Source organism: Pangasianodon hypophthalmus, chromosome 30 (genome assembly GCF_027358585.1).
Source record: "Pangasianodon hypophthalmus isolate fPanHyp1 chromosome 30, fPanHyp1.pri, whole genome shotgun sequence".
NCBI classification, from domain to species: domain Eukaryota; kingdom Metazoa; phylum Chordata; class Actinopteri; order Siluriformes; family Pangasiidae; genus Pangasianodon; species Pangasianodon hypophthalmus.
In genome coordinates this window covers 796,558-812,838 of record NC_069739.1, presented here as the reverse complement: position 1 = coordinate 812,838, position 16,281 = coordinate 796,558, and the positions used below count along the sequence as shown (strand labels likewise).

General features: G+C 38.5%; 2 protein-coding genes across 6 annotated transcripts in view; one reads left to right on the top strand and one right to left on the bottom strand.

Moving 5' to 3' along the window:
• Positions 1–14,767, top strand: part of flvcr2b (FLVCR heme transporter 2b) — a 33,177-nt gene extending 18,410 nt beyond the window's left edge. For 2 of the 5 annotated variants that reach the window (XR_008301301.1, XR_008301300.1), the window contains 3 exons: positions 1,376–1,431; positions 13,855–13,966; positions 14,656–14,764. Coding sequence is in view for 1 of the 5 variants with exons in the window: in XM_034302029.2 (XP_034157920.2) it covers positions 1,376–1,431; positions 14,656–14,674 (75 nt within the window). In the remaining 4 variants the exon portion in view is untranslated. The other 3 variants (XM_034302029.2, XM_034302031.2, XM_053231760.1) reach the window with 3 other exon arrangements.
• Positions 10,135–15,400, bottom strand: bmf2 (BCL2 modifying factor 2). The gene is made up of 3 exons (XM_034302034.2): positions 15,169–15,400; positions 14,653–14,849; positions 10,135–12,288 (listed from the first exon to the last, which is right to left on the bottom strand). Exons 1-3 carry the CDS (start codon positions 15,398–15,400, stop codon positions 12,193–12,195), a joined length of 525 nt encoding a protein of 174 aa, XP_034157925.1. The 3' UTR covers positions 10,135–12,192.
• Positions 15,401–16,281: the final 881 nt, after the last annotated feature.

Sequence of the window (16,281 nt, the reverse complement as noted above, 5' to 3'; positions counted from 1 at the left end):
CGCTAGCACTCCATCACGCTAACACGCTGTCACGCTAAAACGTCATCACGCAGTAGCAGCATCCTGTCCTCACGGCGCGAGAGTGATTTCCTCGAGTAGGACGTGTTCACGCTTCCGCATCTCGTTATTGTTCTTAGAGCAACGTTCCTCTTTATCCGGGATTTACAGTCTATGATTCATGAACGTCACATTTTACAGTTAAAGATTTTCATTATACACCAGTACAGTGACACTGAGCTCTATCCTTCAGCACTGCTGCATCCTGGACTCTGATTGGTCGGAAGGTGTTGATTAATTTTCTGACAGTAGCGCAGGTTTATATTAATGCGCTCGTTCTAACACGTTATCGTTTCTATAGTAACAGCTCATTCACAGGGACGTGTACGGCGGACGCTGAGATCACGTGTAATCGTTGACATGGTGAGGAGGAGAAATGTGTTAGCATTTCTTTATTAGCATTTATGGAAGGAGTCTCCAGTGTCAGCGCTTTGTAACAGTAAAGCTGTAACGTTAAGTTTTCCGACATCTTCAGGACAGAGGAGTTTACGCTTCTTTGCGGTTTCTTGCTGCATTTAACTTGAAGAGAGAGGAAAAAAGTGAGGGAACGACTGTTTATAGCTGCTATAACGTACCTGAGAACTAACTATAACGAACATTCAATGTAGCTATAAACGGATAAAAAGTATGACGTGTTGTATAACTAATGAAGAAATGTAATCGTCGGTAAGTTGCTGTGGTGTAAGAGGAATAAAACACTTGGGGACGTGCTGTTAGAGGAAAATAATCCACGTTGGCATGGTAACAGTAACGCCGCTTCACGCTTGCGCTTGCTGTAAGAAATCTGATTGGTTCAGAAGGCTTTGGATCGAGGAATACGTTCTGCTTGAAGAAATCAATCCAACATGCCGTCGCTTAGCAACCAATCACACAGCGATGATGCTTCTGCTCAATTTAAATAAAACAACTCAAATGATTTATTTTATCAAAACCTTTTCTAAACGAAATAAATATATATATATATATAAAAGTGGTCTGAAGAAAGTGAGTACAACGACGTGATGTTCTTCAGTGTACTGAAGATGATCATCAGAAGAGTTCCAGCCAATCACACACACACACACACACACACACACACACACACTCAGAGTAAAAGGATAAAAGGATATTTTAAATACATTTCAGAGGAATAAAATGGAACTGATCCGTTGTAAACGTCTCGAAACGCTGCATGGTGTGTGTTCTGAAGAAACTGGAGGTTATTTTTATTTCATGTTTTAGATATGGTGTGTGTGTGCGTGTGTGTGCGTGTGCGTGCGCGCGTGTGTGCGCGCGTGCGTGTGCGTGTGTGCGTGTGTGTGTGCGTGTGTTTTTACAGGAAAAGTCAAATGGATCACATGTTAATTCTACTGCTGTTGGACCTGCTACAAGAATGTAAACACACACACAGACACACACACATTTTACTGTTAATTTGTGTGTTTGTGTGTTCAAGCAGTACATTTATTTATTATGTAAATTATCATGTTTATATACAGTAGGGTTCAAAAGTCTGAGTCCACTGTGGGGCGTGTCCCAATCCACACAACCTACTCACTATATAGTCCACATAAACACTATCATCAGTCCACTGTGGGCGTGTCCCAATCCACACACCCTACTCACTATATAGTCCACATAAACACCATCACCATCATGGGTCCACTGTGGGCGTGTCCCAATCCACACACCCTATTCACTATATAGTCCACATAAACACTATCATCAGTCCACTGTGGGCGTGTCCCAATCCACACACCCTACTCACTATATAGTCCACATAAACACCATCACCATCATCGGTCCACTGTGGGCGTGTCCCAATCCACACACCCTACTCACTATATAGTCCACATAAACACCATCACCATCATCAGTCCACTGTGGGCGTGTCCCAATCCACACACCCTACTCACTATATAGTCCACATAAACACCATCACCATCATGGGTCCACTGTGGGCGTGTCCCAATCCACACACCCTACTCACTATATAGTCCACATAAACACCATCACCATCATGGGTCCACTGTGGGCGTGTCCCAATCCACACACCCTACTCACTATATAGTCCACATAAACACCATCACCATCATCAGTCCACTGTGGGCGCGTCCCAATCCACACACCCTACTCACTATATAGTCCACATAAACACCATCATCGGGCCACTGTGGGCGTGTCCCAATCCACAGACCCTACTGACTATATAGTCCACATTAACACCATCACCATCATCGGGCCACTGTGGGCGTGTCCCAATCCACACACCCTACTCACTATATAGTCCACATAAACACCATCACCATCATCAGTCCACTGTGGGCGTGTCCCAATCCACACACCCTACTCACTATATAGTCCACATAAACACCATCACCATCATGGGTCCACTGTGGGCGTGTCCCAATCCACACACCCTACTCACTATATAGTCCACATAAACACCATCACCATCATGGGTCCACTGTGGGCGTGTCCCAATCCACACACCCTACTCACTATATAGTCCACATAAACACCATCACCATCATCAGTCCACTGTGGGCGCGTCCCAATCCACACACCCTACTCACTATATAGTCCACATAAACACCATCATCGGGCCACTGTGGGCGTGTCCCAATCCACAGACCCTACTGACTATATAGTCCACATTAACACCATCACCATCATCGGGCCACTGTGGGCGTGTCCCAATCCACACACCCTACTCACTATATAGTCCACATAAACACCATCATCGGTCCACTGTGGGCGTGTCCCAATCCACACACCCTATTCACTATATAGTCCACATAAACACCATCAACATCATCAGTCCACTGTGGGCGTGTCCCAATCCACACACCCTACTCACTATATAGTCCACATAAACACCATCACCATCATGGGTCCACTGTGGGTGTGTCCCAATCCACACACCCTACTCACTATATAGTCCACATAAACACCACCACCATCATGGGTCCACTGTGGGCCCGTCCCAATCCACACACCCTACTCACTATATAGTCCACATAAACACCATCATCGGGCCACTGTGGGCGTGTCCCAATCCACACACCCTACTCACTATATAGTCCACATAAACACCATCACCATCATCAGTCCACTGTGGGCGTGTCCCAATCCACACACCCTATTCACTATATAGTCCACATAAACACCATCACCATCATCAGTCCGCTGTGGACGTGTCCCAATCCACACACCCTATTCACTATATAGTCCACATAAACACCATCATCGGGCCACTGTGGGCGTGTCCCAATCCACAGACCCTACTGACTATATAGTCCACATTAACACCATCACCATCATCGGGCCACTGTGGGCGTGTCCCAATCCACACACCCTACTCACTATATAGTCCACATAAACACCATCATCGGGCCACTGTGGGCGTGTCCCAATCCACACACCCTACTCACTATATAGTCCACATAAACACCATCATCGGGCCACTGTGGGCGTGTCCCAATCCACAGACCCTACTGACTATATAGTCCACATTAACACCATCACCATCATCAGTCCACTGTGGGCGTGTCCCAATCCACACACCCTACTCACTATATAGTCCACATAAACACCATCATCGGGCCACTGTGGGCGTGTCCCAATCCACACACCCTATTCACTATATAGTCCACATAAACACCATCACCATCATCAGTCCACTGTGGGCGTGTCCCAATCCACACACCCTATTCACTATATAGTCCACATAAACACCATCACCATCATCAGTCCGCTGTGGACGTGTCCCAATCCACACACCCTATTCACTATATAGTCCACATAAACACCATCATCGGGCCACTGTGGGCGTGTCCCAATCCACAGACCCTACTGACTATATAGTCCACATTAACACCATCACCATCATCGGGCCACTGTGGGCGTGTCCCAATCCACACACCCTACTCACTATATAGTCCACATAAACACCATCATCGGGCCACTGTGGGCGCGTCCCAATCCACACACCCTACTCACTATATAGTCCACATAAACACCATCATCGGGCCACTGTGGGCGTGTCCCAATCCACACACCCTATTCACTATATAGTCCACATAAACACCATCACCATCATCAGTCCACTGTGGGCGTGTCCCAATCCACACACCCTATTCACTATATAGTCCACATAAACACCATCACCATCATCAGTCCGCTGTGGACGTGTCCCAATCCACACACCCTACTCACTATATAGTCCACATAAACACCATCATCGGGCCACTGTGGGCGTGTCCCAATCCACACACCCTACTGACTATATAGTCCACATTAACACCATCACCATCATCAGTCCACTGTGGGCGTGTCCCAATCCACACACCCTACTCACTATATAGTCCACATAAACACCATCATCGGGCCACTGTGGGCGTGTCCCAATCCACACACCCTATTCACTATATAGTCCACATAAACACCATCACCATCATCAGTCCACTGTGGGCGTGTCCCAATCCACACACCCTATTCACTATATAGTCCACATAAACACCATCACCATCATCAGTCCACTGTGGGCGTGTCCCAATCCACACACCCTACTCACTATATAGTCCACATAAACACCATCACCATCATGGGTCCACTGTGGGCGTGTCCCAATCCACACACCCTACTCACTATATAGTCCACATAAACACCATCACCATCATGGGTCCACTGTGGGCGTGTCCCAATCCACACACCCTACTCACTATATAGTCCACATAAACACCATCACCATCATGGGTCCACTGTGGGTGCGTCCCAATCCACACACCCTACTCACTATATAGTCCACATAAACACCATCATCGGGCCACTGTGGGCGTGTCCCAATCCACAGACCCTACTGACTATATAGTCCACATTAACACCATCACCATCATCAGTCCACTGTGGGCGTGTCCCAATCCACACACCCTACTCACTATATAGTCCACATAAACACCATCACCATCATGGGTCCACTGTGGGCGTGTCCCAATCCACACACCCTACTCACTATATAGTCCACATAAACGCCATCACCATCATGGGTCCACTGTGGGCGTGTCCCAATCCACACACCCTATTCACTATATAGTCCACATAAACACCATCAACATCATCAGTCCACTGTGGGCGTGTCCCAATCCACACACCCTACTCACTATATAGTCCACATAAACACCATCAACATCATCAGTCCACTGTGGGCGCGTCCCAATCCACACACCCTACTCACTATATAGTCCACATAAACACCATCATCGGGCCACTGTGGGCGTGTCCCAATCCACACACCCTATTCACTATATAGTCCACATAAACACCATCACCATCATCAGTCCACTGTGGGCGTGTCCCAATCCACACACCCTACTCACTATATAGTCCACATAAACACCATCACCATCATGGGTCCACTGTGGGCGTGTCCCAATCCACACACCCTATTCACTATATAGTCCACATAAACACCATCACCATCATCAGTCCACTGTGGGCGTGTCCCAATCCACACACCCTACTCACTATATAGTCCACATAAACACCATCACCATCATGGGTCCACTGTGGGCGTGTCCCAATCCACACACCCTACTGACTATATAGTCCACATTAACACCATCATCGGTCCACTGTGGGCGTGTCCCAATCCACATCACTACATCACAGTGGGTGGTCTCAGACTTTTGGACGTAAGAAATTGTGCCTCTGTTTATCTTTGCACTGTTATTTAATGTGCATCTCATTACTGTTGTGGATGTTTTATAGATAAAATCTAATCAAAGTGACAGAAAAGAGTTTAAAACACAGTTAAATTCTGTGTCCAAAAATCTCAGCTAAAATATTACCAGTGTGAGAAATCAGTGTTTAATCCGTGGCTCACTAAACCGCTCGAAGCAAAGGGGACTTGTTACGCTGCGCGTCCACGTGAGGGGTTTGCAGATGGGAAGCTTTTTAATTTGTTTCTAAAAAAAAAAGATTTAGAGGAATAATTTACACATTTTGAGATTCTTTTAACAGCTCAGCGAAAGAGACGTCAGAGCGCGTTAAACTCAAACTAAACCTTAAACCGATTTACTGTGTGTTCAGGAATAGTTTGTCACCGACGTGAACTGCTCTGGAGCTGAAGTTCTGAGCTTCGCCACGAGCAGCGAGATTGTCTTGTAATAAAATTCCTGTCGCAGGTTTCGCAGGATATAAACCACGACTTTTTAACGTTTATGAGATTATTACTCGGATGAGTCAGTATTAATTCTACTACAGCGTATTGATGCGACTCCGCTGGTACAGAAGCAAAGAGAAACTGGAAAAAAAATCTAATCTTAGGATTAGAAACCAAAATTATTGATATGCAAATGTGATCAGTGTTTTTATCTTTTATATCAGGGTTTTAGAGCGACTTTAGAAACGACAACGGGGTTCAATTTTAACTTTTAATTGTGTTTTTAACACTTATTTCTTATTTCTAACACTCCCCACTTATCCTCAGCCGCCATCTTAACGGCTGTTCCATTAGTTTATCTGCTCGATTTACTATAAGCTCCAGAATTATTGGCACTCCTTTTTTTAAAAAAAACAAACAAACAAACAAACAAACAACAACAACAAAAATCGTGCATCGGTATATTCCTAAACACTCGAGTTACCTTGCAAAAGGAAATTCTAAATACGAGAATGCTTCAGTTTGTTCTTAAGAATTTCCAGATAAATTTTCTTACAGTAAATTTCCATTAATTAAAAGTTATTTATCTCATATTTTCAGTGATATTAAGCTTTAACAACAAACAACAAATTAACAACAAACACGTGACCTTTTTCTTTTCTAACCTGTCTTTACCAAGGGCGCCAATAATTCTGAATCAGACTTAATGTAATATTTAAACTGTAATATTTTAATATTTTATCTGATCGAATAATATCAGTCTTTATAAGTGTATAAACTGCGTTCATGACTGATTTTATTTCATCACTTATCTGATATTTAACTCCATTTTGTGCTAAAGTCCCAAACGGTGCGTTCTGATTGGCTGAGAGCCGCAGGAGCAATAAACATTCGCCTCTGAAGTTTAAAAAATGAAACGGGATCTTTATATTTAGATATTATTTGTCATTTCATCCAGCGATTTCTCACACAGATGAAGGATTCGTTTAACTGATGAAATAAAAGCAGCTCTTTATCGGAAACTCGTACTCATTTTGCGTAGCTCAGGCACTCGGACGCTTTTTTTTATTATTGAAATCTAAACAATTTTAAAAGTATTTGTGCTGCAAAGTGATTTTTTTAAATAACTGGATTAAAATGTGAATGTTTTTGTAACAAAAAAACACAGATTTTCTCTGTAACTTTTCTACTTGAAGATCTTCGATGTGTAAAACGATTACGTCTCAGTATGTGATTAAACAAATAACTGCTTTTAAAGAAATTATTTTTTATTAGAGAATTTTTTTAAATTTTAACAGAGAACGTCTGACTAATCATCTCAGGTTTTGTTTTGGGTTTTTTTTTATATCATTTTTACTGATAAAAATTTCATAAAGAATGAATAAAATGTTTGTAAAGGCACGTTCCGCTCACAGTTTTCTGCCTTTTGTCACAATTACAAACCAAACTCTGATTTATTTCACACATTCAGCTGTTCATCTGCCGTTTTATTGCTTTATTACAATTTAATCACACATTTAAGATGAAAAAAATTAACAAATTAGCAAAAATATTACATTAACTCAAAATAAATTCAGTTGAATATAAAATTTCTAATAGCTAAAACAGCTAATACTTCTATCTTTACATTTCTAATATCTAAAATGTTTCATTATAAGACTTTTTTACATTATAAGAATTATTATTAAATCTATTCTCTGCACTTTTACTCATTTCAAGCTTGAAATTGTCCGGTTCAGTCGGCAGATCAAAAAAAGAAAAAAGAAAATTTTCTGCCAGTAGAATAACACAGTTTCAAACCTGAAATTAGTAAAAAATATTTTAGAAGTAAACATTAAAATTATATTTATTTTAGATAAGATTATTTATCATCATTTATATTTCCACTTAATATTTTTTTTAAATATTTTCACTGCATTTAGTTGTAGATTTAAATATATTACTATTGAAATGTACTTTTTTCAGTAGCATAAAAATATTTGTAGTCTTGAACTTTTCATTAGGTTTGTTGGTTTATTGTTACTTTTTATTGTTGATAGGATATTTATTTATTTATTTATTTATTAGTAGTAGCATTAGTATTGTTATTTACAGCAGGATGTTACGAGGACGTAAGACAAAGCAAGCTGTAAATTTTAAAAACGTAAAACTTTCTGTTCAAAGATGTAAAGTCAAAACACAAACATTTTTTCATTTACATCTTTAATGAGTTTTATAGAAAAAAAAAAGATTTAACAGCATTTGTGATATGATAAGCATTTAATCTATAAAAAAGCACATCTTATCCACATATAAATAACCATAAGAACTGTATAATCATTTGTTCTACAAACATAATTTAAAAAAAAAAAAAACATCTGTAACATCAAATAAACACATTTTAAGAAGAAAATAAAAGCAGGTTTTATACAACACTGAATTTGTTGAAAAGAGTGCACTTGAAAGGGCATTAAAATGTAAAAATACAGCCAGAGTTTCAAGCAAAACGCTAAATTCCTGCCAGGGAGTGAAACGAAACGATTTCCTAAAATCTTCTGCCTTAAAATAGTGACAATATGTCCGGCTTTACTTCCGTAATCTGTACGTTTTCCGCTTTCAGAGTACGTTCTGCTCTTTTTATAATTGTCGCTATTCGTGTGCTTATAATTCGACCGAGGAAATATTATCATTGACACTAGAAAGTGTCTGAAAGAGGCTCCCTAGGTAGGGAACATGAAGAGTGGGCAGCGTAGGTCTTTAATAAAGGAAGGCAATTCCGTAATTCACCAAACGAAACCATTCGAAAGATTGACATTACGAAAGTATCGTAAACTGTGATAAAATGTTAGGCAAGTATCGTGATAGAAAAATATAATATTGGCACATGTCTAGTGTAGCGTTAAAAAAACGAAGGAGTCACATCTGTGATGATTGTAATAGTTCCAGTGCGAATAGTTCGAGCGGGCGCTCGCGATGCTCTCGCGGTTTTCTGTAGCTATACGCTGAACGCGTGACGGTTAGCGACGGAGCTGGTGTGTGTGTTCGGCCCTAAGGCACGTTTAGGATTCTGATTGTCTGATAAAAATCACGATTTATAAGTGAAACGAAGCAGAAGATAAAAACGACAGCAACGCGTGTGACGGCGCTTACCGAAGTCTTGCGAGTAGAGTGAAAAAAATTCAGCGTGGTGTTACATCAGTAATGAGTTTATTCAGAAAGATTTCAGCTTCAGACGTGAATCTCGACGTTGTAATATATAATATAAAATAAATTAAAGGCTCGACTTGTTTGATAACTAAAATATAAAAGGTTTGTGGTGGAGGAAGAAGGTGAAACGCAGAAACTCTAGGTGTGTGTCGATATATCGCAATAATCGCTTCTCTTATTAATCACGGTTCACGATATCATCACAATATTACAGGAGTTTCTTTTATAACGACGTGAGATGCGTGTAAAGTAACGACACGTGAATAAAGTTAGCTGTGCGTATTCTGCATTTAGATCGTGTGTGTGTGTGTGTGTGTGTGATTATATCGTGTGTTGAATATTGTGATATATCGTAGAATTGTTTTATCGGCACATGCCTACAATATAGAAATATATCTCAGATCAAAATTTGTTCAATTCATGTCCCTCTTAAATAAAGCATTTAGAGATTTAATAAATGAAACGATTTTTCTTTTTTTTTTCTTCTTTTTTTTTTTTTTTTTACATTTATCAGAATTACGAATAAATCAATAAACTTTTCATATCCGTGCGAATATGAATTCATATCCCTTTTATTTTACAAACTCATATACAACAAAAATAAATAAATACTATTCATTATTATCACTATTATTATTATTATTATCATTATTATTATTTACCGACTCCATTTATACCAACACACATCATTTTTAATAAAAGTTACTGTTCTTTTTTTAAAAAAAAAAAAAAAAAAAAGGAACAACAAAAAAAAAAAAGAAAGAAAGAAAGAACACATTAGGTCCAATTCATGAGCTGGTCATGTGACAAAATCAGGCCTTCTCATTGGACACTAGTAAAATCTTACAGAAAAAAAAATCTTCAACTGGCCGTGTATTTGGTCAGAATTATGAAAAAAATAAAATAAATAAATAAATACATGTTTTGGCCCTTATTTACCAAACTTAAAATAAAAACGAGTGTAAGTGTTAGCCTGTAAATGTTTTATTAGTTAAAAATAATAAGCTATTTAGCCAAATTTAAAGTGTTGAACTTTAGCTAGATTAGATTAGAATTAGCTAGATTAGATTAAATTAAATAAGCTCACAGTGTTTTATGGACATAGATGAGGGACTTTAAGGTTTTTGTTTTCATGTGATAAAAAAATTATAACAAGAAAACAATGTTCTCAGCAGAAAGTTAAAAAAAATAATAATAACTGAGTAAAATTGTGTAGAAATCAGCGCAGCTTTGATGAATAAGGGCCTTTATAAAGTTTGGGGAAGAGCAATAAAAAAAATGCACCGTAATTCATTCATTAATGGCTTCGGATAAAACTTTACGTTAATTAGGAAACAGTGCATTTTCTCTTCTTTATACTCCCATCTTTTATATTTCATCTGATTTTTAAAAAACATCTTTCGATAAATAAAAAAAAAATAATAATAATAATAATCATCGACAGTTTTTTTACAACCCGTTTGAAAGCAGTGGTGTTTTTATACACAGAAACACAATTCCTCAAACTGTAAAGTTTCTCATCAGAACTGCAGGATTGTACATCCGAGGAAATATTCAAATGCAGTGAAATCCGATTTTAAGCTCATTTCTGATTGTTGATTGGACGTGCGACAGCATTGCTTTTACAGCAAGTTCCAAATTTATACTAGTTTTACAGTCAGGCTTAAAAATCTGAGTTTTTTTTTTTTTTTTTAAATGAGAAAGAATTTCAGCTTCATACAAAAATTTAGTAGTTAAATTTTTTATAATTTTTTATAATAACATTTATTATAAAAAATGCTGAAGTAAAAACTTTTTGTAGTAAAATTAGACTTTTAAACCTGACTGTAAACATCTTCAGCATCAATCCACTGAATTCCTCTTTTATTTGTTTTTGACCAAAAAATTGTCACACTATTTCAATTTTTTATTACTTTAAATTTTCTGATTTAAATGGTCAATAAACATGTTAAACGTGGCACCAAAATTTATTTAACAACTTAGGACCTAGTTAAAAACTCACAAGTTTAGGTTTTTTAATTTAAAAATGGACGTAATTTATGATATTTCACAAAGAAAATTGCAGTAAACGATAAAAGTCGCGTTTAAAAATCATCCAGCTCAGACGGAGAAAAAGTTCCGAGACAAAACGTCTCAGTAAAGCGAGTAGAAACCTTCAGAATAATTACGATAGTGAAAATGTCTCTCAGCCCTGAGGATCTTAAAGGCTCAGGTTAAAGGCTCAGATGTTAAAAATTGATTTTAAGGCGACAGACGTGCATTGATGATGTTTTCATTCCAAGAGATTTTTTTTTTTTTTTTCAAAAAATGAACTGTTCAGTAAAACTTGTGCTGAGATCAGCGAAAAACTGTCTCAAAGACATGTTTAAAAAAAAAAAAAGTTTAAAAAAAAAAGTAATTTTAATCAGTAGGAAATTAAAAAAAGAAAAGTTTGTTGTTGAGTTTTTTGAGGCTGCTCCTTCACATTTTCTAATTTCTGGAACTTTCCTGAAGTCCTTCGATCTTTGAAGCAACTTTTTTTTTCTTAACTCAATCCACTGTAAGGCATTCGCAGACTAATAGGCAAAATTAAAATAAGCGACAAAAAAAAAGAATTATAAAAAAAAACATAAAACTAGCTCCATTTTAAAGATGGCTTCTTTGTGAGCAGTAGCGGGGACACCGTCTCCGTCCAGCGGCGACTCGCACTCGTTCTCACTTCCTGTCTGTTTTCCAAGTTCATCTCAAAAAGCCTGTTTAAGGGCACAAGTAACCCGAGGGCAGACACTAGGACCCAGAGACGGAGGATTCCTTCACCTTTGACCTCCTCAGTGTCCGATGAACTCCCTCGGAAACAGGAAGTCGTAAAGCGTCGTTGCTAAACGCCACCAAATCGGCTGCCGGTTTCTCTGATACTGCATGAACTGCAGAGAAAACAGACAGATGAAATCAGATGGAATCTCTATTTTCAGTAAAATTACCGTGACATCATCAGTGACATCAGCATATAATTAAAGATTAAAGAGTTTTTTCCTCTCTGATACGAACCATTTCAATATTTCATTAGTTATACATTTTAGAAATTTTAGAACTAAAATCTATTTAACATATAAATGTTTATTCATCACGTTTCAGTCGTTTCTCATGACGTTATTCGACGATTCATTAAGCGTTAATTACTGTTAATAATCAAACATTTTGTATTTTAGAATGAGTCACTGTTAACTGATCATTTCGTTAGTTATGAATTAATCATTTCTATATTTATTTAATAATAAATTGAATGAATAAATAAATGAATCATCCAGAAACTCAGCCGTACCGAGTGTTAATTAAGTATTTGTTAATTAAAATAACGAGCTCTTAATGAACCGGTTTATGAGAGTCACTGAGGAACTACCACTAGATTGTGCTACTGCTCTTTTTTTTCCCCCCTTCTGTCCCTGATCAGCAGCCAATCAGAGCTCAGCGGCCGCAGGGCTGGGGGCGGGGCGTACAGGTTTAAATCGTCCAATCAGGCGCAGGGTCACTGAGGGTTTTTGAGAGTAGAGTTTAGTGGAGCAGTGTGTTCAGGCGGAGAGGAGAGGAGGGGCCGAGCGTTTCAGTGTGTTGCATAAGCCGTGTCACATGAACACACACACACACACGCACACACACACACACACACACATGTACACACACCGCTTTCATACAACAACCAAACATTTTTACACCACTAGAAATCATTTCAATCTTTACTAGCTTAATTCATGTAACTCTAAACTATATAATAATAATAATAATAATAATAATAACAACAACAACAACACATTTTACTTTGATCTTCAGAGGAACTTCCTGGTCACATGCACACAGAGTTACATGAGCCTATAGCAATCCACCTATAGCGGTTAGCCTACAGTGGTCACGTTACTGGTGATGTCATGGCTGACTCATAGATCTAAATTTAGCCTGCAGTATAAAACACAATCACACACACACACACACTCGGTCTCTCTCTCGCTTTCTCGCTTACTTCAGTGTGTTTCCAGCAACCTGCTGTATTAGTGCGAGACGTGAACATCAACCTGAACGCTTTCTCTACTGGATATAATAATAATAATAATAATAATAATAATTTAATATAAATAATAAGGCTGGACAATAAGATAAATTAATTATGATATATATATATATATATATATATATATATATATATATATATATATATATATATATATATTATTACAGACAGATCAGACACAGCTTATTTGATATATTAGATCTTTTAAATTTTTATTTTATACTTTCTGCTTCTCAGACTTTAAATAGCATTAAGTATCATTCCTTTATCATTTGTTTTTTGTTTTTTGTTTTTTTTTTTTTTACTGTTTCTGTTACATTTTTGCTTTAGGTTTCTTAGCAAACCTTTACATCATGATACGTGATCTTCAAGTGTGACTATTGCGTTTTATATCGTTATATATTTATATAGTTGTGTTTGTTTACAGTGTCACGAGTTTTATGATGTCGTATACGTAACCAACCGGCAACAAACACCGCATCAAGCATCAAGCATCAAGCCCCTCCCCGAGACATCCCGTCACTGCAGAACTTCAACACGTAATAAAACCCAAACATCTGAGATTTTCTTCGTACTAATTTCTTCGTACAAAAGAAAATTTTTCAGTTATTTGGTACCAAATCTGATACGATTTGAATGTTAGAAAACGTTAAAATGCTCAACAAGGAACATGGTGTAACATTTCATTACGATATTGAACACACCGATAAATCACTCGGTCATCCACGCCGAGTTCTCCGTACAGGATTTACGTTTGATTTATTTGTCGTACGGTTGTGTTTTGTACGTAAACGAGTGCGAGCTGTGACATCGCAAACATGCTTTGAAATAACCTTTTGGAGTTGTACAGACGTCAGAAATCATATTTAAGATGTCATGAAATTCAAACTTATTACTTTCACAACGTGACGTATTTCCGAGTGAAACAAAATATGTGAGTGGGCGGGGCTTTGGTTTTATCAAGCAGGATTTGATTGGCTTGTGAAAAGTGGGCGTACGGTCAGGAATGGTGGCTTGAACATCGAGCAAAGGTCTGAGCTCTGAACATGTCCCAGATTATCGTAAATAATTTGTTCTTATTCGTTCTATCGACTCTGCAGTCACGCAGTCAGAAATGAGAGGCGGGAAAAAGTCGCTGCACTTTCACGAACGTTTACGTTTAAGAAGACGCAAAGTAATAAAAATAAAGTTTTCAAGTTGTCTTTAAACTCTGTGCTTCTCTCACCAGCTGCATGTGCTCCTGCTGAAAATGATCTCCGATCTCGCGCAACTTCCGTCCGATCTGCACTTCCACACTCGTCCTATCCTCGTCTCTCTCTTCCCCTTTCCCTTCATCCTGCTGTTCTTCTTCTCCTGATTCCTCTGACGCAGACGGAACGCGAGCGGCGAAACCAGAGTCTCCTCCGGGGAAGAAGATTAAATCTGCACACGGGGTTAAAATCATCAGTAATGTGTTTATCGTATGCAGACGACTTCATATAATGATACTGATCAGTGTGTAACAAAAGTCCACTACTGAGTAAAAGATAAACAAGGGGCGGAGCTTAAGTGAACTCCGATCAGCCAATCACAAACCACTAATCATTCTTTTTTTTTTTTTTTCTTTACATAGTGCTTAGCCATACAGGTTTAAACAGCTAAGCTGATCAGCTAGCTAAACGCAACACCATGCTAACATTAGCTGGTTAACTAGTTTGCTTAGACGTTGTTAGTAATTATCTAAGCAAACTACGTTGCTTACTGTGAAGAAGCGCTTGTGAATCATCTGCGGATCCTGACGGTGCGGACAGGAACCCCAAACCCACGGCTCCGTGCAGGGACCGGCGGAGCGGACTGACCGCGTTCGGGACGGAGCCCGAGTTCCGGAAGCGTGGCGTCGTCTGAATCAGCGGCATGTTCCCTCGTCTGGTGTCTGCGATCTCGATCTGATTGGCTGTAATCGGTAAAGGCGTATCCTCCTCGTCATCCTCCATCAGCGGAAATCACCCTGAAGAAGCGAGGAAAAAAAATATGTAAATCCACATTAAACATCCAAATGATTTCATTAAACATATACCTTGCTTCCAAAATTATTGGCACCCTTGATTAAAAAATGAGAAAAATAAATAAACATTACACACACAATAATTCAAAATATTTGTTATAACTAAAAAATATGTTACATGTGATTCTTTTTTATATACATTATATATTTATTTTATATATTATACATTTATAGATTCATTTTCGCTCATTTTTCTGAAGGGTGCCAATAATTCTGAAGGTCTCTAATTTATGTAAAGGTGTATATATAGATACATGTACACTTGATGTACACAAGTCACCAGGTTACCGTTAGCATGCTTACTTGAAAAAGTGACTAGCTAGGTAGCTAGACAGATAGCTAATTGTAACTAGCAAGTTATACATGATAGCTAGCTAAATGTAACCAAATGCGAAGAAAATGCTGTAAATTATAACAATATCATCGTTCTGACAGCAAGATCTTTTCACTTATAGGCAACCTTACAGGACGAAAACTCGCTACGGAAATGTTTACCACAAAAAAAAAAAAAAAAAAAGTCTCATTCCAATCAAAATTTATGGTGGCAACTAGCTACGATTCTCTCCGTGAGTTAGCATGTTCCTGTTGTCCTGTTGTTGCAGAACATATATTTAAATTTATAGCAATAAAACTATAACTTTAACTTTAAAATGTTACTAACATTTCGTCACTACAGTGATGTAAATAAGATGTGATTGGAATAAAAGACGCCGTTCGGGTCATTCGGGTCAATCCGACCCGATCGTCATCTCTGTGTATGTTCTGATAGGTTTGTTAGCGCTGCTCTGACATCAGCGAAACTGCAGCCGC

Coding starts and splice junctions, on each gene's coding strand:
- bmf2 (XM_034302034.2), bottom strand. CDS start 15,400: ATGGAGGATGACGAGGAGGATACGCCTTTACCGATTACAGCCAATCAG. Junction 14,850..15,168: donor TTCACAAGCGCTTCTTCACA/GTAAGCAACGTA, acceptor CCCCGTGTGCAG/ATTTAATCTTCTTCCCCGGA. Junction 12,289..14,652: donor AGCAGGAGCACATGCAGCTG/GTGAGAGAAGCA, acceptor TTTTCTCTGCAG/TTCATGCAGTATCAGAGAAA.